General features: G+C 40.4%; 1 protein-coding gene across 3 annotated transcripts in view; it reads left to right on the forward strand.

The window, feature by feature from the left end:
• USP49 (ubiquitin specific peptidase 49) overlaps nt 1-25103 on the forward strand; it is a 53485-nt gene that overhangs the window by 19304 nt on the left and 9078 nt on the right. For 2 of the 3 annotated variants that reach the window (XM_054024885.1, XM_054024887.1), the window contains exons 1-5: nt 4624-4781; nt 4904-5031; nt 16360-16507; nt 17854-19264; nt 22419-22623. In XM_054024885.1, the coding sequence (XP_053880860.1) occupies nt 17882-19264; nt 22419-22623 (1588 nt within the window). In that variant the 5' untranslated portion in view covers nt 4624-4781; nt 4904-5031; nt 16360-16507; nt 17854-17881. Of the gene's footprint in view, nt 1-4623; nt 4782-4903; nt 5032-16359; nt 16508-17853; nt 19265-22418; nt 22624-25103 lie in introns of those variants that run through there. The other variant, XM_054024886.1, reaches the window with a different exon arrangement.

A 25103-nucleotide genomic window follows, 5' to 3' on the forward strand; every position in this document is an offset into this window, starting at 1 on the left:
TGTGACATCACAATCAAATCACCTCTTTGCCTTTCCTCCTCTTATTTTTTCTCCAGTTTACCAGTCACCTGATGACAAATTAACTGAGTCAGTGAGCTCTAAAACTCTGACTGAGATCATCTGTTAAAATGACAGACATTCCAGAATCAGATCTCAACTGATTTTAAATTGTTCAAGGAGACCAATTGCCTGTGGTGTCATATCCGAGACAAAGCTCTCAATCCCCGCCTTCTGCCTATATAATCACAAATATCTAGGTGTATTATTGCGGGGGATTGTCTTTCTCAGAGACATCTGGTATAAGCCTTCAGAGAGGATTCTAGCCAGACTAAGATGGACCCATAGTATGCAAGCTAGGAAAACCCTATTGTCAGGCAGTCTGTAACAACAAAAACAGGTCTGAAAAAGTGAAATTGTATTACTTTCTGCCTACCAGGCAATCTGCTGATAGGGACGCAAAAATTCTGTGTGCATTGACTGTCTCGCCTGCCAGACCTGAGGTTGAGATTGAAAACTGGCCTGCTGCCTCAGTTTCCTTGTAAATGCCACTGAGCAGCAATTGCATTTCATTTTATACTTCGGGACAGTGCAGTAAGCCATATACATTCTCGCTTAAGTGGGGCACAATGGCTGAACAGAGCAAAAGGAGGAATTTAGCGAAGTGCCAGGCAAATCTCTGTTTTTCTACTTTTTGATGTTAATTAAAAAACTATGGGGGGGCCTTGGGTCAGGCATAGCAGTAGTTCACCCAGGATTTTTAAATGCGGATCAGATCAGGAGCCTGCCCTAGAGCGAAGAGATGTACAACATCCATGTAATAGTTTTTTACAAGCTTTATACAAATAATAATACATGGGGAGGATGATGTTGGAGAAAACATTTTGAAATCCAAGTTGTCCTTGGACAATTTGTCTCAGTCATTTTCCTGTCATTTTCTTTTCCTTCATTTGCCAATTAACAGTATTTCTTTTTAAAAACTCTTAGAGGATGTAAAAGAAGGCAATGTGTGATTTTTTTTTTTCCTCTTAAGGGTTTTAAAAAGAAATACCATTATTAATTGGAAAATCAAGCAAAAAAAGATGGAAAAATGACTTAGATTATTGAGGATTTCTACTCTCTTGTTTTAATCTCTAATATGTTTCAAACAACATGTACTAAAGAAGCCTTTGAAACGCATCTCTGTTTGACTTTACATATGTCTAATACTGTAACTATTGGGTTGCCGGTTATTCATTGTGGCTGTGAAAATAATAAAACCACAATCTAATAGTTTGTGGAGGGGGATATTGTTATGTATTATTATTTAAAAATAACATGAGTTATTGGTCCTGGCATGCTTATTTGGGTTATTAACTGACTGTTTATTTAATATGTTGTGTCAGCTGTGATGTTATTTTAGGAGATTAGTTAATAGTCTTTCTAAGATTTTGCCAAGATGAATGAGAATTAAAATGAAGGAAGAAAAGCAGAAGAAAACTGGCCATAATTTACCAAATCCTCACTGTCTAGTATAATTCATCTTTTGTGTCTGTCGTGAGGAGATTCTTGAAGAGAATGTTGGCCTGCTTGTATGTATGAGGGCTGTTAAATTGATCTGTACTTCAGCAATCAGTTGAATGTGTGATCAGCACTGAGAGAATTCTCTGTGATCTAGCTATAAAACATACTTCTGCGATGGTTGTTTCTTATAACTCTTACATATACATATTTTAATACTACCGTAGGAAGTAATTATCTGTTATAACAGTTATTAAGGGATGAGTTAAGACACTTTCTGCAGTAGGTCAAAATGTGTGGCGGTCAAGGTTTTTTCATTTTTTGTTGTTTTATTAAATAAAAACACTTGTTTTATTAAGTGTTTGTTTCCAGTATTGGAAAATAGTTCAATCATCCTGTTAATAAATATTGATAAAACAGCCAGAAGGATTCTATTCAAATTATTCTTAGAAAAAGTGCCCGTGAAATCCAGAAGTATTTTTAACATAATGCCTGAGCCATGAGAATTAACTTCAGCTTTGAATGTATGCTTTACACAGCAGATGCAATCATTGATATCTACATATGTATAGATTTTTAAATCTATCTTCCATCTTTCATTCTTAAAACATCTGTATATTTTCTGTTGAAATATAGTAGGCCGTGATTAAAAAGTGCAGAGTATCAAGGAAAACGGCACACTGCAGAAATACAACATGGCTCGTTTTGTTTAATTTCTGTAGCATTTTATTATTGTTAAGGCTTTTTGTTCACCAGGATTTCCATCAAGAATTTAGGTCCTGACTTTGTAAACACTTCCATGCATCCGACGAAGTGGGCATTCACCCACAAAAGCTTATGCTCCAATACGTCTGTTAGTCTTCAAGGTGCCACAGGACTCTCTGTTGCTTTAAACACTTAGGGACATCCTTAATTTTATCAAACTCATATATTTGCAGGATCGGGGCATTAGTAAATACAGAGGGAGGCAGAAAGTCATCTCCTTCAGTCTGAACCCCGAAAGTTTGGAGAATGTGGGAAAGTAAAAACTGGGGGGCAGATCTTTAGCTGGTGTAAATTGGCATAGTTCCATTGACTTTTCTTTAGTGCAGTGACACCAATGTACACAACATGACATTCTGGCCCTGTCTGTTTTGGTAGTTACCATTTTGGTGTGTAAGGGAAGGAGATGTTAAGGGAAGAAAATGTGTAGAAAACTTAAAGCTCTTAGGGGTAGGGACTGTCTTTTTATTCTGTGTTTGGGCAGCACCTACTACAATGGGGTCCTGGTCCATGAATGAGTCTCCTAGGGGTTACAATAATACAAATAACAATTATTAAAGAGTGGTGCGGTCTCTACACTGGGGAGCTTCTAGAGAAACCTTGTTTGTGAATCAGGATCTGTGGTGATGTTGGCGTAGGTTATGGAAATAGAAAACACAGTGAATTTATAGATTCTAAAACCTGGTTGCTGTTATTTTGAGAGGCGCGATTATTTCTTTGTATTGTACAGCTAGATTTAAAATAAAAACATGTTCCAACCCAAAGCACTTTTCCATATCAGATTCTGGTCATTTATCTCTTTTGAAGTCACTCCAGGTTTATACAGGGTAACTAATAGCAGAATTTTGTGCCTTGACTTTTCGCCTTTAATCCCAATGATGGAGATTATAGGAAACAAGTGAAATGTTTGTATTTAATGCTTACTGAGTATATCTGTATATACATCTCAAACATGCAGACTACTCTGACATGATTCTCAACTTGATGCTGATTTTAAAAAACAAAACATCTTAGACTCCTATTAAAATTAATGGAAAAGGTTTTATTTATGCGAGTAAAAAACAGTTATAAACTCTAAATTGCCGTAAAATGAGAATTACACAGCATTCCAATAACTCAATATAACATCCACGGTTGATGCACAGTTAACTTAAGCATTTTCAAGGACATTTGGAACCTGTAATGGTGTGTTTTCACATTTTACACTTTCTTGGTAACCCTGTTAAAACAAAACTAAGGTGCTGGTTCGCTCCATGATCATATAGCATGTCATTAGGGAAACCCAGTTTCTCAACAGCCATCCTCAAAGTTAGTGAGTTCAAACTTTGATCATCCCATTAAAATGTAGCTATTTTGTGAGCAAATCCTGAGGTCTTTATTCATTTTTTTACTCATCCATTACTCAGGTAAAAGTCAATGGGAGCTTGACTGAATAAGGACCTCCAAATTTGACTGTCGGTGTGTTAAGTATTTGAAACAGAAAATATTATTTTTAGGGTGAGTCAAAATTTTGAGCCAGTGAACCTTGAGGGGAGTCCCTTTCTAAACAAACTTCTAGACTTTTGTGATCTTTTCACTGCATTAAAGGTTGCTTCCCAGAACTCTGTAATTTGAGACTCTTATATAGAGAAAAATTACCTAGCTCATTAGTTCGAGTCAGAATAATTACTTGAAGGTTTAACAGGTCTAACCATCAAAACCATCAAAAAAGGCAGACAGAGTTCTACCTCATGGCTCACTGAGTTCAACAGTCTTTGAGTTAAATGGAAAACAGAAAGTTAACATGGAGGCTGTGATACGAACGCAATAAAACCCGCATGAAATTCAAAAGTAAGGCTGATTAGTAAGGTTGAATTTTCGGTTACAAATATTACTTTTGTAAGAAAAGTATGTAATGAGGTATGGAGAAGGATAGTTAGTTTTTCCTTCACAGAATGGTAGAAAACTAATTAGAAGACTTGTAATATTGAGTCTGAGCACAAAAAAATCAGACGGTATCCATGACCCTTTCCTCTCATAAGAGAGTTGTGTATGCTTGATAGAATGTTGTGTTGTGGGTTTTGTTTCCTCTCCCAAATCCCTTGTAGGGTAGTTACTGCACATGCGGTAGGATGGAGGAGCTAAAGTAGAGATATGAACGTGGCATTTTGTTATGAAGGGGGTGAGATGCATGATGAGCGGGATAACTGGTATGAGGGCGTTTGGTAGCAGTGAGCCACTTGCTTGGGATTTTTGAGTCTTACCTAGAAAGTAAGCTCCAACATGGCTGATGAATGTATTTATCTTGAAGGGTCACAGTCACAGAGAGAGGCATCCCCTGAGATAGCCAGGTTCCAGCCTATTAAAGGCCTAGAAGATCTGAAAGGTGGTGATTTCTCCAGCAAAAGAAAGGAGAAGGGACAAGTCTGCAGTTTGGTCTTCAGATCTGGGAACAAATTCAGCTCTGTTGTAAGCAATAAATGGGAGTTGTGCCTGTATCTGTTTGGCTCTGTCTCTACTGCAACAAGAAGCAGCATGGAGAAGTAAGTCATCTAAAAATAATTAAACAGCCTCCAGCCTCATAAGGTAATATCATGAGTCGTTTCTGCCATGAAAAAAAGGCTTCAATGACCTAGCCCTATCACTTTCTTTCTCTTCCCCACAGGAAGTTGGCATGGATTGCTGTTGGTTTTATTGGCCCATCCTCTGACTGATCAGACTTGGAACTCTTCGATCCCTCTGGTATTCTCCAGATCGTAATGGACAGTTGAGTTAGACTCCGGCTATGGCAAAGTGAGTTAATCAGATATTGAATCAGCTAAAAGAACAGGCTCCTTTTTGTAAGAATTTCTTCTCTAAAATGGAAGGGCAGTCTAGTTAATATTTAGTTCCAGGGACAAATTCCAGGGCTACCTCCACCTTTTGGTACCTGCATTTATTTCTCTACCTTCCAAAACCATTTTTAATCCTCGGTTTTGCATTATGGGTGCAATATGCCAAGAGATGTGTATGATGGAGTACAGATAGTAGGCTCTTTAAGCTAAAGAACTTAATTAAAAAGTTCAGCAGTTGATACTGAACTAGTGGTAACATTTTGCATGGCCCTAAAGAAGATCTGAGTTTGATTTCAGGTCTGAATTTCCCTTTCGGAAGGTGTTCTGCAAGAGCAGTACATTCAGGCATCATTCACACTAGAAAGGGTTGATGATATAGCAACACTGGCAAGCCCTCCTAGTGGAAATGCATCTTATACCTGCAAAATTGTTCTTTCGCCGGCATAACTGATATCCGGTCCTGGAACAAAGTAAGCTTTACTGGAAAACAAACTTTTTTGCCAGTATAACTGCATCTACACTGGAGGTTTTGCCATCCCCGCTTTGTCAGTTTGGGGTGTCTGTTATTTTGTTCACACTCAAATCACTATAGTTACGCTGGCAAAACTTTTAAGTGTAGACCAGGCTTCAGTGTGCATTTTCATTATGTTAACAGCAACTTCTGGCTAAGTGGGCAGCATTAATGGGTTCCAGTGGGGGTTTAAAGAAGGTGTGGAGAAAATCTTTGGGACTCTAAGGGATGAAGAGGCCCACCTCAAATAAATGGGGGGGAAAAACCCTTCTCCTCTGTGTATGATATCTAGTAGCTTGAAATTAAATGAGGATTCAGATCCTGACAGCATGATATACTTTTCCTTGTTCAGGAGGCTGTTGATAAGCTAGCTGACAAGTGGGGAAAAGTCAGGCTGGTACTTTGCATGGCCACAAATATTTTAAATCTGTGTAATTTCAGCATCAAAAACTCATAAGGTCAACAGAGCAGTGTCACGGCCATGGGGAAAAGGACTATAATCCTGGTGGAGAGGATTCAGCCACCCAGGGAATCTCTTAAAGAGTAACAGATGCCTCGTGGAAAAACCCTGATAACAATTACCCTTCAGAATAATTCTTCCTATGTAACATGTCTTCTGGGATTTTTTTCTTCTCTCAGTAGGGATCTTAAACAAAAAAAGCAGGATCTTTGTTTTAAACATTCATCTGCTCCTACTGCTGTTTCCCCATATGAAGTCAGAATCCTTTGTTTGTGACGACATAATTACTTACAACAAAGTCAACTGTGATCGCACAGAAGTTTGACTTCATGTGGCGATAAATAGCAGGAGCAGATCAATTCTTAAATATCCTCTTTTAATGCAAATATTCCTATCTGTAAAGGAAATAAGAGAAATACATAATTTTTGTTGAGACCATTCTTATGTATCATAAGATTTCAGAGTCTTTATTTGAAAAATGGACATAGCTCTAAAAGGGTGTCTGGAACAATAGAGGTTGGTTAGCAGAGGGACAGCCATGCAAAATGTGGTGTGCTCAGAGGGCTATATTGAAATGGATTTGAGAGCTAAAGGAATCCCCCTTTTCTGTTTGCCTTTGTGTGATTATTTTCAACCCAGAAACTGTCAGCTAAGTTCCTGGTGGATATCAACTTTGGCCCATAACAAAGCAGCTGTTTCAGCAGGAAAAGATGTGTTATGATATTGTAAACTTAGAAGACAAGGTTTCTAACGTAAGCATTTATGAGCTTGTGTTTTAGAGGTGTGACCTCTTGTTCCATGAAGACACTGGGATTTTTTTTAAAGCTCCAAATTTATCCTAGCATAACAAAAACAGTCAGAATTGTTTAGTGCCTTCCTCACCTATAAAATAATTTCAGAGACAGCAATCCTTTTGTTAAAATACTCTCAGCTTCCAGAGTCTAAGGAAAAGAGAGATGCTTTTCATTTTTGTCCCTCATCCGACGCAATGCAGTCTGCTAAAAGGTTTCTATGGCTCATAAGCCTGTCATTTGCCTAAAGGGGCACACAGGTGATAATTTCCACTTTAGTAAAAATATCAGACTGTGGGGGTATTTAACTGAATTCAGCCCTTTTTGAGTCTGTATAGTTCTTAGAATCTTACGACTTAATAATGTGTCTGATAGAAATACACTACCTGCATGAAATCAGTTAACAGTCAATTAGCTTCACACCTGAAGAATGGAAGTTGAGAGTGAGGAAGAAGAGGTAAATGTGTTCTGTCACTTATCTTTTAGACTCCAAAAATCTGGTGGACTTTCCCCTCCCTCCCCCTCCTCCCCCCCCCCCCCCCGGTTTGTAGGTTCACAGGATCCCAGTATCTCTATTGAGAATCTCTGTTCATATTTCAGAATGGAATCAGAATGATTATTCAGGAGGCTCAGCAGTGGAAGTTGTTTACCTCTGTCCGTGTGAGGCAGGTTTTATCTCTATATCTCCATCCATCCTTCTAAAAAATATCTGCACTTTGTAGGGAAGGAGAGCTGTTCCCAGTGTCCAGCTGTGACTTTCCAGCTAGAATTTGAGTCCATCCTTAGAGCCTTACTATGTCCTTTTCTTTAAGGAGTAGGGAATGTTTGGAATAACTGTGGGTTTGGGTTTTTTTAGACTCGGTTTAATATTGATTTGGAATTGAATGAAAAGCACCTGGAATTCCAGTACCTACCTGCATCCCCTTCACTTTTAGCTTCTTTCATCCTGGTTTGTATGAGTGGCTAAATTCTACAGGGGCCATATTACTAACCTGAAATTCTCAGGTGGAAGTCAAATTAAATAGGATTTATTATTTTTTTTTACACTTCCACACTTTTTTCCCCTATTTTGCATTGGCCACCTTTATTTGAAAATTCTAAGACACCAGCTTTCAACCCAGAGCAAATTTTTACAGCACAATATGAACTCTCAGAAATTGTTTAACACTAACATGGTTATAATGAACTCCTCTGAGTTAATGAAACAGAGCTTATTGTGGAAATTGACATTAAGGTTGAGTTTTAGTCCATCACTCTTGTGTTTATGGTTTCAAACTTAAGCTGACTCTTGAAAGCAGAAAGATGTGCATTAGGCCCCGAGATTTGCTAAAGAGTTTTGTACATTGAAATACAGAGGTAAGATAACACTTGCGTGAGTTTGTTGCAACTCAGAAAGAATAAATAGAGAGCACTAGTCATCTTGAGAGCCTCTTTGTGTGTGTTATTAGCAAAGTATGTTTCAGAATGGCATAAGCTCAGCAAGTACTAGGGGTTTGAGTTTTATTTACCAGACTTTTTTGGTGTTTTTCTACTCTGAGTCACAGCAGCTATTTAATTCTCTGGTCTGATTGCCCTTCCCCTTTCAAAGATGCAATATATTCACAATCTTCTGATGCTTTTGCTAATGTGTTTTTTCTTTTCTTTTCTTTTCTTTTTCTTTTTTATTTCTTTGGCAGTTGTATTAATTTGCCTCCAGGCCATTTACTTGATAATTTGTCGTCTTGAATAGAGATAATCCAGCAATTCTTGAACATAGAGCAGACAGCTTTTGAGAAAATGTCCTTTAGATACAGACTAAAAAATTGCTAGGACCGTTACTACTTGTTAGAGATGGGATTTGAAAGCTTAAGAATAGCAAGTAAGAGTCTTAACTGGGAGAATGGATTTCTGTGCCAAGTGACTACTCCGTGGATAGAGAAAAAAGCTGAAAAAAGTGCTTGTTTTTTAACTGAGCAGCCACGTACTATGGGCGCGGAGTCAGCAGATGATTCTGGTGGACAGGACACCAGTAATTTCAAAAAGATGGATCATAGAGTCTGAACAGAGAGAAGTAAGGTAGTGTTAGCACTAGTTTGTCCATTGGTATGTATAGCATTTCCTTCTCCTGAATGGAATGTTAGATTTACTTAACTGTTTATTAGTTTGTAATAGTCTCACTCTCTAGTGGCTTGAGAACAAAATAGAGACTATAAATTCTACTGTGGTTGACTGCTCTGAGGGACTTTCCTTTAGAGATTTGTGACTTTTTGGAGCAGAAGGTTATGAGTTCTTTCCCCTTCTTCCATGTATGCAGCTAGCTGATGATCCTGTCTCTATCCATGTGGCCAGAGATTGTTACGGAGGAAGGGAGCTTGTTGCTCCTTACTTTGATTGATTTAGACAATCATCTATCTCATTTCCAGTCCCCTGTACCTGACTCTGAACCAGGTAGATTTTTTTTTTTTTTTTTTTTTTAAAGCTCTTGTTCATCCCTACTTGTCCAGAAGAACAGGTCAGACAAATGTCAGGATACTGAGGATTGCAGAAATGAGAAAACACCTAATAATAATCCTGTGGTGTATTCTTGTTCATGCAGTTAAATTACACTTGGACATTAGGGGATGCAAGCAAGTTTAAGGCTGGAGGAGAAAAAAAATGAAGCGGAATTGTAGTGCCCAAATCATAGTACTAAAAATAAATATAAATTAGTGCGATAGAAAGGGTTAATTTGCTATAAATACCAACAAGTGAACTGCATGCATGAACACAGGCAAATGCCTTAAGCAAAATAATTCACTAAAGAACACAGTCTAGATCAATTTCACTTGTAAAATGACTAACAGAAACACCATCTCAGAGAGCCTAGCGTTTTTAGGAAACACTCCTGCAGCATTTTCCTATGAATAATTAAATAAAACCAAGCAGTCTGGTCAGCAGAGTTAAAACAATAAGAATATATTGGCTCACTTTCCTTCAAGAAAAGAAACATGTTACTCTATTGCATTTTACAGGAGGCTATCACAAAACTCATCCTTCCTGCTCTGTTTCATTTCCTTTGCAGCAGTGAACAAACAGAATGGGTATGCGTCTCAGTTTGCCAATTACCATTTTAACTGTGAGATGTTTGATACCTACATGCTCAGTTTTGACTGAATGATAGATTCAGAAGTTCAGTATCCATGTACAATCATAGACTCTTGGCCGTTGTATGTGTTCCTTGCAAAAGGATTGGTTAAACAATCAGCAGTTGAACAAAGTTTGTGAGCAATTGCACACAATTTTAGACCTGTTTCTCTCTTTTCTCGCTATTGTCAGCTCCAGTTTGAGAACTTCTGAATGTATGCAGCAGAGAGAAAATTCTGCTGTAAGACTAAGGCTGTATGTTTGAAAAGTGGGCTCCTGTATCAAAATAAAGGGACAAATTAAAAAAATGTCCATCAAAATTTTAAAATTAGCTGGCCTAATTAGACTCAAATTGAGCCTTGTTTTTCAATTGTTGGTAGGGTTCAAGGATGTTTCCCCTCCCTCCATTATTAATAAAAAAAATTAAGTTAGTAGTATTGTAATTCCAGCTCATAGTAGACAGGTGTCTGCAACAGCAAAGCTGCCACTGTTCTTGTTTCCTCTTGCCAGTTTCAGTAGGTGGACTAAATCAATGAAAGGGCCATTGAAGGTGAACTTTCCTCCCACCATTAAAGATGGTCTCCAGGTTGTGGATGAGGGACTTTGCTAGGTTGGTGTGGAGGAACCTTGCTGCTCCCTGTGCTGTACCTTTCCCATGAATAAATGGAGAACTTTCAGTTTCCAGGGCTATCAGTCCAACACTCCTCCTCATTGCTGAATGTTTCTCTCACACACATGATTAGTTTAAAAAAAAATGTGTCCATTGCCAAATCTCTATAGATTTCTTCAATCTGTTTCCAAATATGTGACACAAACAGGAAAGGTACAGTACAAAGGATAATAATAATATATCCACATATTCATTTATAAACACTTCTTACATCTAGTCGCTGAAAAATACTTCTCAGATAGTCAGTAAACGTTGTTACAGCAAAACATGGCTAAATGGCTTCATGTTTGTGTATGCTTTAGTGTTACGAGTTAAAGAAACGTTGTTCATTTCCTGCCCTAAATGATCACAAAATGTTGCTGTCATGTTTTACCCAGAGGTGGGTGTATTTCAGTGGTGAGTGAAGTTTGTTTTGTCCTTTTAAAAATGCATGAGCAATATCCTGCTCACTCTACGTGAACTGTCCAGGCTAGTAAGCATTATGGACTGGACAGTAAAGGTGAGATCCTTCCCCCTAATCTAGCCCTTTACAGTGGAGTAGTGTGGTAGGAGTCCCTTGGTGCAGGCACTGTGGAAGACAGCTATCAGGCAGCCTCACAAAGAACCTCTCTCAAACTCCAACGTGGAGGGTGGAGTGTTGGGGGTAGCAGGGTATGTTGGGGCTAAGACACTACACTCAATGCTACAGCACTGGGGAGGTAGGGAAGCCCAGGGAGGCTTCTGTAACTTAGACAGGACCCCAGGGCTGTCTAAATTACAAGCTTAGGGTGTGTGCTCTCCAACCCCTGGAACAGCTCAGGGTTAGTATAGAGCAGGGGTGAGAAAACTACCCAGGGGCCACATCCGGCCCTTGAGACATTTTAATCCACCCCTCGAGCTCCGGCTGGGAAGCAGGGTCCGGGGCTTGCCCTGCTCCAGCTCTCCAACTGGGGAGCGGGGTCGGGGGTTTGCCCCACTCCGCGCGTACTGTGGCTCTGCGCGGCTCCCGGACACAGTGGCATATTGTTGTACTTAAAGTACTGCACAGGATCTTTTCAGGGGGAATAAGGCAAAACGCCACATTTATTAGCAATACATGTATTCATTAACACTGTATTATATGCATATAATATATTACACTTACACTCACACACACACACACAAACACACTCTGTCTTGTTGTTACCAATTAGTTGCTCCCCTTAACTTCACTGGCCAGGTGAGTTAGATGGGGGAGGGGGTGGAGCCGGGCTTCTGCCGATCCGGATCGATGCTCCCATGTTGACAAGACGAGACCCGGGGTCCTCTGCAAGACACCTCACTTTTATAGCAGCTTTCCTCTTATGCAAATCTATACCAGATTCAAACTCTGTGTCTGTGTCTATTGGTCCTTTGTGCTGCTTTCTTTTGAGTGTTGTCCCAATGCTGCAAAGAGGGTGTTTCCAAAAGAAGGTGCTTGCTTCTAACCCCCGAGGCCGTTGGTATGTCTGCTTGTTTTTAATGAGCCCACTTGACACGTTTTATTGTCCTTGGGTCTGGCTCCCAGCCCCTCTCCAACAGTTGAGGCTGTCTGGAGGTGCTGCCTTTCATGCCTTGCTCATCCACACCTCATTCATTCAACAGGGCAATTGATTAAGAGTGGGCGGAGGGGAGAGAGCTCTTGTTCTACTGCTAGCAAAAAGAAGAAAAATTTCTATCTTATTCTATCCTTAGGGGCTATAATATTATACCAAGGGCAATGCAAAGTTTCTAAATGAGGCTTTGATACAAAGTCCCATGAAAACAGAGGTCACACGTGGGTAGATCCACCACAAGGTTATATGAAGAGGCACAATGTAAAGTCATATGAAAATTATCAGAGATTGATCTACGGGAACTACGGCCAATGGGAGCTGCAGGGGAGGGACAGGGCAGTGTGCAGAGCCTTCTGGCTGCGCCTCCACGTAGGAGCTGGAGGGGGGACATGCCACTGCTTCTGGGAGCTGCTTGAGGTAAGCGATGCCGGAGACTGCACCCCTGACCCCATCCCGTGCCCACACCCTCACCTGCAGCCCTGGTCCCCCTCCTGCCCTCTGAACCCCTTGGTCCCAGCCTGGAGCACCCTCCTGCACCCCAAACCCTCATCCCCAGCCCCACTCCAGAGCCCGCACCCCCAGCTGGAGCTTCCCCCTGCCCCAGTCCAGAGCCCCCTCCTGCACACTGAACTCCTCATTTCTGGCTCCACCACAGAGCCTGCACCCGTAGCTGGAGCCCTCACCCCCTCCCGCACCCCAACCCCAATTTTGTGAGCATTCATGGCCCGCCATACAATTTCCATACTCAGATGTTGCCCTCGGGCCAAAAAGTTTGCCCACCCCGGTATAGAGCAGCTACAAAAGTGGCTTAAAGCCACCTTAGCCCCTGTTTCCCCGGGACTGTGAGTTTTATTCTACCCTTCTTAGAGATGCAGCACAGAATCTCATCCCAAGTAAGTTACAGGGTTACCATGTAAGTAAGGAAAATGGATTTGGCACCATTTTTAAGCAATATGGGATCCTTGTAGATTATAGTTGCTTAAGCAACAGTTCATTGAACCCTTGCTGGTGGTCGACCAGAGAGCTGGCAGGTTGCATGGTGTTGGCTCTTTCTTTCTTTCCATCTGTTTAATATTTTTTAGCTGTCTTTTAATGCAGTTTAGCACTTCCCCATGTATCATATCTCCATCCAGAGCAATCACTGCTTTTCAGCGATTCATGAGGCGGGAAAATAGCCCAAGCAGTCAGCAATTGGCAGAGGAGGTGTCTGTGAGATAATCTTTGTTAAAATGAGACCCACAGCATGGAAAAGTTTGAGATGTCCCATGCTAGATAAAAGGTGCCCGTAAAGCGAAGTTACTGTAATTTCAACAAAAAAGAGAGAACCACTTAGAACAAAAAGCAAGTTAAGAAAACATGCTAGGATGTTAACTTTCCAGTATTAAACCCTGCCGTTATTCAGTTTATACTAGACCTACTTATTCAACCATATGAACTAATGTTTGATAGTTGTGACATTTTAAATTACTTCAGCTCTCTACAGGCTTTGCAATAAGATTAATTATTTTTCCCTGGAACTATTTTCAGCTTCCAGTTTTCTTCTCTTTTTTGTGTTCCTTTAGCTCATGCTCTTTATTTTTCCCTGTTACTTTGGTCCGTGTTGACTTCATCCTCTCCTCTGAAAAAGGAAGTAGCTGGCAGTCGTTCGTATAGTTGCATAAAAACAGAGACAGGCCGACCTCTGTCTTCTGTTATGTGCATACAGCTCTTGCTAACTTCACTAATGAGAGTTACCTGCATGTGTCTGTGGGCAGAATAGGAACCACAGACATCGGTGGGTCCCTTCATTACACTCGTTGCTGAGAAACTCGTACTTTGAGACCTCAGACCTCAGGAGGAGCATGGCTAACACGAGTCAATAATTCATGATCTGCTCTGAAGACGGGATTCAGCTGCTTCTAGGAAGCAGTTGAAGCCCAGGTTGTAGTATCTGGCAAGGCTAAGTTGCTTTTGGAGATGGGGAGGGCATGTTTAGTGAGCAATGCAGACTATTCAGACACCCCAGCTGGCTATGCAGACTGCTTTTTCTGCTTTTCAGTTTTGACATGAAAACCAATGTGGTGGAAGAGGGAAAGATTTCATTTGGTGACAGATGCCGAAGGAGGAGTAAACCTGAAAGAGAATGTATGTTTAAGTAGTTTTGAGTAAATAAAAACTGTTCCTTTGTTGTCATTTCCAGAGTAGTTCTATGTAATTGGTGTATGCTTCTAGGCCTGCACTCGCAAGAAAATGTGCGGTATAAGGAGAAAGAGGTGGGAATATTACATGCAAAATTGAGGATATCTGTGTGCCATGAATAATTGAATCTAGCTCTCCAAATGCCTATTTTGCTAAGTGACCAAGATTTTAAAAGAATAAAATTCTTTTAATAGCAGGAAAACTTACTAGTCCACACAGGAGAAATAAAAGGAACTGATAAAGGCCTTCTCATTTGAACACTGACAGCATATTTTTATCATTAAACCTGTAGAATGATGCTGTATCTTATTTGTGGCTGTTTTGTTTTGTTTTTGTTTAAAATGAACAACCTACTGGGATTTCTTGCTTTCTTGGAAAACTGGAGTAGTGTTTAAGCCTTTTAAGAATACTGTCTTTTTGAAGCTGGTGAAGCATTTCACTGCTGTTTATAATAAGAAATTCTAGATACGGTTGTAGGGGCAGTTCTGGGCACATTTGTGAGACTTAAGGGTTAAATTCCCAACACTGTCGCATATGGCAGTGAGCAGAATTGCAGATGTTGATGATGCAACATAATTAGTATTCTTTTATGTAAATGAAGGTTGTCAATGTTCGCTGGAATCACCAAGACTGGATAGGATTATTCCCCAATTTTCAGACAAGATTTGAGAGGGAACAGAAGGAAGGAAAGAAAGACAGAAAGAGAAATAAATGGTAGTGGTGGGGGGGAACAGTTTGATCTTGTTATAAGTAGACCATTTCCATTCTTTGTTTTTCACTTTATTTCTGAAAGTCCCTTACCAGTTATTTGGCATGTGTGAATGAACTAGCATAGCCCAAGTAAAAGGCACAGTTAAATCCAGAGCAGTTTTAAACAGCCAGGGGGGGAAAAAAAGTTACTTTGATGTTTAAGTATCTCTGTGGCAGAGACATAAAAATTCTAAAGATGCCACTTCTATTGCTATTTTCAAATAGAGAACAAAAGACAGAGTGGAAAAGGTTTAACTTCCTCTAAAATCTTCCATCTTTAATATGGTGGTACTAATAAGAAGCTAGTAGTAAAGTTTAAATTAAACTTGCATAATAAATTTAAGAGAACCAAGGCGTATTTTCATGGACTTGTCAAATGTGCAATCTGCATGCTATTTGTAGTTGGCTGTTTCAGTGCTCATCTTAAAACTCCTGGAAAGTATGCTATTTCCTTAGTTGCATTTCAACTGTATTCCCCATAAAATAGCATTCCGAATTTTGAAATAAGGCTTTCTGCATGCCAGTTCTGTAACTGTGTTTTGAATGGTATGATGACAATCTGTAACCATATTGTGCATATTGCTAGTCTGGCTGGATATTATTACTTTGTGTTGTATTGAGGTACTGTGGTCACACAATATGTGTATGAGGTGAGATAGTCTTTTCTTAATTATTACAATAAATAACAGCCCTCTTTCTATCTTTACCTTTCCTCCTCCATTATGGACAGAATGCAGTTCACAATCTCCCGCTCCCCCCATCTTTTTCCCATTACGCTTGTTTTATTTTAATATCATCTACATTTGACAACTCTCCATATATACATTTTTATTATAAAAAACCTATAGGAAATAGAGAGGTTTTCCCCCCAAAACAGATACCTGCTGCATAGGCAAAATTAAAGTGGTCACAAGAGGTGTATAAGTTTGCTTAGTTTTCCTGTTGAGATTTTACTATGCCATATGGTAGGTCATCCACTATGAAAAACTTTTGAAGAAGAGGCTACGTGTGTGATCAGCAGATTTATAGATAATCAGAAAAATGAAATTCTGGAGTACCCCTTTCCATTTGACATTTCTTCACAGCCAATTATTTGGGTTGTTAGGTGCGTTAATGTCATGACTTCCAGCTAATTCTGTACCTTGTTATGAATACATTCTCTGCGGTAGCTCTTATCATTGAGGGGATTAATCGTGTTCTAAAGCAGCCCCACTATAGGTTTGTTTTTTTTTTAGTTTGTTTACATGTATCACAGGAATATTCTCTTTCTAGGGCTTTGAAGCTGTGCTACTTTATGTGATGAAGACCTAAGTAGTAATTAAATTCCTGAAGAACTGCCAAGACTCCTATTGGCTGAAATGGGGATGTTCCAGGCTCTGGTCATTGAGTTGCGAAAAAAAGAATGTTTAAAGATGACACAGTGAGTAGTGAATTGTTTGTGTATGTATGTATGTATCTGGCTGACACGTCTTCATCCCAATTTTTTTTCCATTTGTGTCTGATCACTGACTGGATTATACTAAAGAAACCATTTTACTAGCATGAAGAGCTCTCTGTGGTTGTGTTCTTTGTAGAACATAAATGAATCATTTATAAAACATATGGATGTAGAAGACACAAGTGGAAGCATGTGGTTCTTTAGAATTCCAGTATCCCTGCTTTGCACTTTCTTCATCTGGGATTTAAAAATAGAGTAAATTGGTTGTCTTTTCTTTTGTGTGCAGACATACCCAATTGTGCATTATGTCAGAATGCACAAGTGAAAAATCCTGGAATGTATTTTCTACCTGCAGTTTCTGTGCAAGGATGTAATCTGCAAACAACTTTTTAAAAACAAATGTATTGGCCTTAGTTTAGAAGTACAGAGGCAAATCTTTAGCCGATGTAAATTGTTGTAGCCCTATTGAAGTCAATACTGCTATGACAGTTGCACTAGCTGAGGATTTATCCCATTGTTTTTGTAAGGTGAGTCTGTGACCCATATTGCTTGCAAGTCTTCCTTTAAATTAAGTTTGCTGAGGAGAATTCGGTGAAAGAGCCAAAAACCAAACCCATACCTGCTCAAATACAATCACATTCACAGGTTGCCATAACATGACTGCATAAACTACATGAGACCTATAAACATGATGGTTGCATTTCATTTTTTTTTTTTTGTCATGGCTGAATTTTTATATTCAACTTTAGTGAAATATTTGAAACTCTTGCTCCTGTACCCTGCCCAGCTCAGAAAAAAAAAAATATTACATGGTGGGAAATGAGAGACTTCAAAAAACGAATAGTGTGAGATACAGCCTTTACCTTTCAGGTTTTTTCAAATATAGTCCAGTTTGGTCATGACAACTATCTGGTATCTGTGTGGCTTTTATGGGGAAAAAAGTTCATAATCTCAATCCAGTTCCTAGTGGACAGGTATGTCTGTCCCAAAAACATCTTCAACATTGGCCTTAAATTAGTGCATTTTAAGAGTGCAGGCTCGCTAAGGCATGTTGTCAGCTTGCAGTGGCACCACCTGGGCTGTCGGCAGTAGGTGGATAGACAGCTTCATTCTTCGGAGTTTGTCAACCCAATATCTTTCACTGATACTAAAAATAGCTTTTAAAAATTGCTACCAGAGGTATTTCAGTCTGTGAAAGGAAATACTGTAATTGGAGTTGGCAAGACGTGACACATCTGTCTTTTTATGTCTTTTTTATATCTTTACAAAAGACAATGACTTTAAATTTGTACTATGGCTCTAAAATCTTTTTTCTTTTGTCTTGCAAGGTTAAAGCAGTGGAGACTTCTGTAAGACATGGATAGATGCAAACATGTTGGGCGGCTACGACTCGCCCAGGACCATTCTATCCTGAATCCCCAGAAGTGGCACTGCAAGGACTGCAACACCACGGAGTCTATATGGGCTTGTCTGAAATGCTCCCACGTGGCCTGTGGAAGATACATTGAGGAACATGCACTTAAACACTTTGAAGAGACCAAGCATCCCTTGGCTATGGAAGTTAATGATCTGTATGTGTTTTGTTACCTTTGTGAAGACTATGTCTTGAATGATAATCCTGAGGGTGATTTGAAATTGTTAAGAAGCTCTCTGTCTGCTATTAGAAGTCAGAAGCATGATCCATCAGCAAGAAGTGGGAGGACATTGCGATCAATGGCTTTGGGGGAGGATGTGTATAGCCATCAAAGGACCCCTCAGGGACAGCCTCAGATGCTCACTGCTCTCTGGCACAGGCGCCAATCTTTGCTAGCAAAAGCACTGCGGACCTGGTTTGATAAGAGTTCTAGAGGCCGGCTAAAACTAGAACAAAAGAAACAAATGGAGGAACTGGAGAGAAAGAAGGAAGCAGCCAGGCAGAGGCGGCAAGAGATGAAACGGCGACTTTTGGAGGAACTGGCAAACACTCCTCCTAGAAAGAGTGCGAGACTTCTGTCTCACGTTCACAGAGAGAATCTGATTCCAAGGAAGTTTAGAGAGATGGCAGCAAGTTCCCCTACCTCAAGGCGAGTGCAGAGCAGCAGATTCAGACAGTTTTATTCCATCCGGCGTAAGCCCCTAATGACTCCTGGTGTGACTGGCTTAAGGAATCTGGGAAACACATGCTACATGAACTCAATCCTTCAAGTGCTAAGTCACCTCCAGAAGTTCAGAGAATGTTTTTTGACACTTGACCTCTGTGAAACTGAAGAACTCTTAGCCAAAACCGTGAATGGAAAGGCTAGAATGTCTGGCAAGTTGGCAAATGGATCTGCTGCTAACGAGTCAGGGAGGAATGATAAAATGGGGTCATATGGCAGGCAAAGCTTGCCAGCTGGCTTAAACGGTGGGTCCTCAATAAGCAGGAGTTTAGAACTAATACAGCCCAAGGAACCGAGTTCAAAGCACATTTCTCTCTGTCATGAACTGCACACCCTCTTCAGAGTCATGTGGTCTGGGAAGTGGGCATTAGTGTCTCCATTTGCCATGCTGCACTCCGTGTGGAGTTTGATTCCAGCATTTCGAGGTTACGATCAGCAGGACGCTCAGGAATTTCTCTGTGAGCTGTTGGACAAAGTGCAGCAGGAGCTGGAGTCGGAAGGAACGAAGCGCCGGATCCTCATCCCTTTCTCACAGAGGAAGCTCACCAAGCAGGTCCTGAAGGTGGTGAACACCATTTTTCACGGGCAGCTGCTCAGTCAGGTATGCACATAGCTCGTCACTGAAACCAGCTGCTGCTTTCAGTGCCAGGGAGCAGAGGTTCTGTTTTCTGTGGAACCAGTGGATACTCAACAGGACTTAGGTAGGTGACCCTAATGAAGATGGAATTTATTACAGCACTGTAGTAGAGCTGTTAGGGGGTCTGTTGGCATTTCCAGCATATAACCCATATCTAAAGGTATCAGAACTTAGCTATATTTTATCACTTTAAGATGACAGTTGCACACAGGATAGACAAGTCCTCAGCCCTAGTGCAAGGTGGGTTTTGTTTTACACAATATCTTTATACTTAATTTAGGGTTTTTTTGTTCATTTGTTTGTTTGTTCTTTTTCTGTGCTCAAAAAAAGGGGAGGGTAGGTGTGGGGAGAGGTCCAGAGAATCCAGTCTTCGTGTCTCATAAAGAATAAAGTTGGTTTTAAAATGAATATTTGCAGTCATTTTGAGACTGATCGTGAGAGGGGCTGAGCACCCATAACTCTTGTTGTTTTCTGTGAGAGTTGCAAGTGGTCTGCAACTCTCAATATCTGGTCCTTTGGGTATGTATTTTCCCCTCGAGTTTCTCACATTATTCCCCAAGGATCTGATAATAAGAGCTGCTGTGTGTCTGTGCAAGCCCTCAATTACCGTTGACTTTGCAGGGCCCTGAAGGTGTTTAGCACCTTGCAAGAGACACTTTGCAGGACTGGGCCATAAAAATGAACACATGACACTATTATTATTACTACCATTTTTTCCCCAGTGCTGGTTAGTTTCTATTAATGCTAATTCAAGATATGTGCATATTAAAGGAGAATATATATACCCTTTAGTCCTCTATTTAGATGTGGGCTTTGGGTTTTCTGGGAAACAAGGGTTAATTTAAAATCACCGTTCATTTTGAAAGGTGTCTACTGTGCACATGTATCGGGGATAGCCGTGTTAGTCTGTATCCACAAAAACAACAAGGAGTCCGGTGGCACCTTAAAGACTAACAGATTTATTTGGACATAAGCTTTCTGTTAGTCTTTAAGGTGCCACCGGACTCCTTGTTGTTACTGAGCACATACTCTTCATACTTTATTTATTTTATTTTATTTTTTCTAAATGTTCTGTGTTCAGAAACATCATCCTCGTTGTTTTAATACTGTTCAATACATGTCTAGAGTCATAGATGTAGCCAGAGTGTTAAGACTTTTGTATTAACAACTCTTTATGGAGTTATATGCAGTGTGTGTGATGGAATATATTTTGAGCCATTATAGTATATTTGTTATGCTTCTCCTGCCAAGAGGTTTATTTTATGTATGTGACAATGCAACTCCCATTTACACATCATATCTTTCATCCAAGGTTCCCCCAGGGTGCTTTACAAACATTCTTTCATTAAGCCTCATCTGGGGCTGTACACTTTATGGATAGGTAAACTGAGGTACACAGCCATGCAGTGTCTTGCCTAAAGTCTCGCACAGCAAGTGACGGAGCTGAAAATAAAACACCGAAGTCTTCCCTCTCAGTCCCTTGCTTTAACTACTAGTCATCACTCCCTCTGACAATTACATTTGCCCTTCAGTAAGTGAACATACCTCAAGATCAAGAAATCTTGTTTTTCATTTTCCAGCTCGGTAGACTGAGTAGAACCCAGAGTAACACCAAACCTGCATGAATATACTCTCCTCCCCTTTCTTTCTCTGCATGCCCCTGCCTGCTGCTGCCTCAGTTTTAATTTTAACTTTGCTGCAATTTGTTATTGGTCAGCATCATTTTGCAGGACATGAGGAACAGTGTGCATTTCAGCTCCCTCCTCCACACTCCCAGAGCAGAGCATGAGTGATTTCATAGGGCTAGTGCGTGAAACAGGAACTGAAACTGACCATAACAGCGAAAGTGAGTATAGATAGTATTCTCGAATACACAAGCGAACAAACTGAAGAAATGGTGAGAATTGGGCCCTAAATGTTAATGTGAATTCTTCCTATTGTTATGAGCTGGGTGAAAGCTTATTATGGGTTGAGTTAAAACCCCTTTAAAATGATGAGTGACTGTGCCCTTCCCTTAAGTTAGTTGTAAGAAACACTTGAGGGGCCACACCTAAAACAAGGCCTAATAGAATCTGCTCAGAAACTAACACCATGTGTGGGGGGTTCCACTGGGTATTGTGACCAGGAGTAAAGGAGTGGGTGTGTGAGTGAGTGAGAGAGAGTGTGAGGGAAAGCAGAAGATATGGGTACTAAGAACAGAGAGAGAGGCAGAGTCAAAAAGCACCAAAGCCAAGAGGTAGCCGGCGAGCCCAGTGTGACCCTGGAAAAGCTAGAGAGAGCTCTTTTGGGTCTGTTGGCTAGAGAGGTTTGGGGCTGTAAGCTAAGGGCATGTCTTCACTAGCCAGCACTTTAACATGGCTGTGTAGTCACGGCACCATGCTGGGAGAGAGCTCTCTCGGCTCTATAAAAAAACCAACCTCCACGAGGGGAGTAGCTACCAGTGCTGGGAGCGCAGCTCCCAGCGCTGGTGCACTGTCTACACTGCCACTTTACAGCATTGAAACCTGCAGCACTTGAGGGTGTTTTTTCACACCCCTGAGCGAGAAAGTTGCAGCGCTGTAAAGTAGCAATGTAGACAGGGCCTAAGAAACTTGTCTTGTTTTTGATTCCTCCTGCATTCGGAGAAGCAGAACTTTGTACATTCTTTGTAAATAAACAAGGTCGGATCAAAGAAATACCTGACTACCACTGATTTCTCCTCCTAATGGGAACATCTCCAGGGCCCTGAACTTTGATTAGCCACTTGGGTCAAAGGGGCAACAGTATTAGAAAATAGTTCAGAACTATTGAGACATGTATAATAATACTTTGCAGTTGTTATATAGGACTTTTCAACTGAGGATCTCAAAGCACACTACAAAGATAAGTATCATCCCCATATACATCATGAAAGAGCCGTAGAGAGGTTTAATGACTTGATCAAAATCACACATTGAGTCATGGTCAATATTGGGAATAGAACCCGTTTCTCTGGACTGCCAGCCCAATTTCCTGTCCACTGGACTGGATTGCCACACAGGCATAACCAAATGATTCTTTGGCCCACGTGAATATAAATGCCTATACTGTAGGTATGTGTACACATAACATCATTTGTATATAAACCTTTCCTTTCCAGGTCACCTGCATAACATGCAACTACAAATCCAACACCATTGAGCCCTTCTGGGATCTTTCCCTGGAATTCCCTGAACGCTATCACTCTATTGAGAAAGGGATTGTCCCCGTTAACCAGACAGAGTGCATGCTGACAGAAATGTTGGCCAAGTTCACAGAAACAGAAGCTCTGGAAGGGAGGATATATGCGTGTGACCAGTGCAACAGTAAGTGAAGTGCTGATGCTTTACCTGCAGCTTAGATACACTGTCCATTGTTCCTGGTAAGAGATGTTCATAGTGCACTTTTGTGTGTGTGTGAAAATCTATATATTGGTACCTCGATGCATGTGTGAGAGAGGGGTGTGTTTGTTATGTTTAAAAAAAAAAAAATACCCACACCCTTCATCACTGCTCTGTTCTGGTGCAGGTTCTTCCTGTTGATAGCTTCTGCACCTTCTGTGTACGAGTTCAGAACTGATCAGGTGCTCCTTTTATCATTCCTTACATTCAGCAGCACAGATTGCTAAGAATATATTTTGACCCCATCTGGAACTGCTCTCTCCTACTATGACTTTCTTTAGTTGGTTGCTTCCTCTGCCCCACTTAAAACAGTCACAGTAATTTGGTGGGGGGGGGGGGGGGGGGGAGGTGAGATTGTGGAGGCGGGTGCAAAAGGAAGTTTATCATCTTCTTTTCTTCCCTGTCATAGCAGAGATGAACAAACTATCCTGGCCAGGTGTGTTGTTATTGTCCTGCAGGATGTGACTTTTAGTGTAGTCTTGGTGAGTTGCAGTGTAGGCTTAGCATCATGTTTCCTTCAGGCACTGTAGACTTGAGCATTTTTGTCTCTGCAGCTGTAGCTTTCAGGCAAAGAGCTCTACAGAGCCACCGTGTCAGAGAAGAGGTGCTCACCTTTCTTTGTTACTAGTAGGTGTCTTTAGCAATGAGCTGAAATTGCTATTTGACTCTCAAATTAGTGTAGTACTTGTTAAGTGAATGTGTGCATCTCACTACTCTCGTTTAGAATATCTCTCTTGCTAGCTTTCCTGGTGGTCTGAGGATTAATATTAGGGCTGGATGAATACTGCAGAAAACTTTCCAAGAACATTTGCTTACATTTTTGAATGAAGTAATTTTGAGCTTGTGAATAATCATGCGGTTTAGTTGTACTGGCACCCACGTTCACCAAAACTGAATTTCAAATTCTGACACGTGATTATTTATGATGGCGTCATTGTATGTTCATCCAGTTGGGAGGAAATAGAGTGACTTATTTGACCTGTCACAACTAATCAGCACAGCTGAAATAGCAAACATTTGTGTGGCATGATTTGCAATCAGTATTTTTAATCACAAATTTATTAAATACTTTCAAATAAAAAATCTGAGGAAATAGCCATCTGCTTGTGGATAGTCTATAAGCAAAAGAGGGAACTAATTTCATCAGATTCACAGCAAATAGTTTATTATTCACACAAATCTGATCAGTATTGTTCAGTTTGGCTTGCGTCTTAGCCTTGTATTCTGCAGTTCTTGTTTGTGCAGACCTAAAGTTTGCTGATATAGGTGCTTTATAAGTGAATCGGATAAGGAAGCATTAACTGAAAAAAAAGCAAGTCCTAGCAGGAGGCAACAGTCCTACCAGTAGATGCCAAAAATCATTGATGGTACTGCCTGTCAGAAGTGAGAAAGAGAAGGAGCAACCCATCTGTTCTGAATTGGTACAGTGAGATGCAGAAATCCACTTAACAGGTACATTTCTTATTCAAAGCTCTGGCTGTCACCTGTCCATTTTTAATTTTTTTTCCCCCCCTAAGCTGTGTCCTCTGTGCCCTGGAGAAGTTGACAGGTTCCGATTAGGAACAAAAGACTTCCCCCCCCCCCCCCACCCCACACACTTTTTTATCCCATCTTTTGTTGATAAATTTTAAATAAAGTCTTTACCATGGAGTAAACTTGCTTCCTTATGCAGGCACACTTCCCTTCTGCCTTACCAGGACTTGGTATCTTGTTGAAAGCTCTCATCTCTAACTTGATTCATGTGAATCTCCTCCTCCCTCGCCCCCCAAAGATAGTGAAGTTCAGGATTACTTGCTCTATTTATGCAGTATGATAAGTGGGTCAAATCAGTGTGTCAGTAGAACACAGTGCCAGATTTTGCAAGCTGATATTCAGTCCTTTTGAATGGAGGTAAAAACGAAAATGTTGAAGACAGAAATGGATTGTGTAGGGTTTAGCTCTAGTGATTTCCAAAAACAAACAAATACACCTTTCCTTTCTCTCCCCTCCCCCCCCTGCCCTTGGTAATTCCTTCAGATTGAAAAGTTTGTTTCAATGTTTGCTGTTTTACTCTTTTTTTTTTTTAAAGCAACATAAAATATCTCACCTTAGTCTCTTGAGAAACCACGTGTCAAACATTTAAGATTGTGCTGCATAAAGTCAACTAGCCAAAATGGCTGTATGCTATACTCCTTCCTTGTTTGAATGCTGAGTTACAGAGGAGGCTGAGTTAGCAAAGGTCTGTTATGAAGCAATTATCTCTGTCTTCTCTTTATGTAAAAATGAAGTGCATCATTTCAGGACCTTTGCTTTCAATGGATGGGGTGGAGGTGTTTGCTAGATATATAATAGAGTGGCTTTTTATTTTATTTTATTTTATTTTATTTTTGCTTTGAAACTACTTTCCCTCCACCTCAGTTTGTTAG

The sequence above is a fragment of the Malaclemys terrapin genome, chromosome 4 (genome assembly GCF_027887155.1).
Source record: "Malaclemys terrapin pileata isolate rMalTer1 chromosome 4, rMalTer1.hap1, whole genome shotgun sequence".
In the NCBI taxonomy this organism is placed as follows: domain Eukaryota; kingdom Metazoa; phylum Chordata; order Testudines; family Emydidae; genus Malaclemys; species Malaclemys terrapin.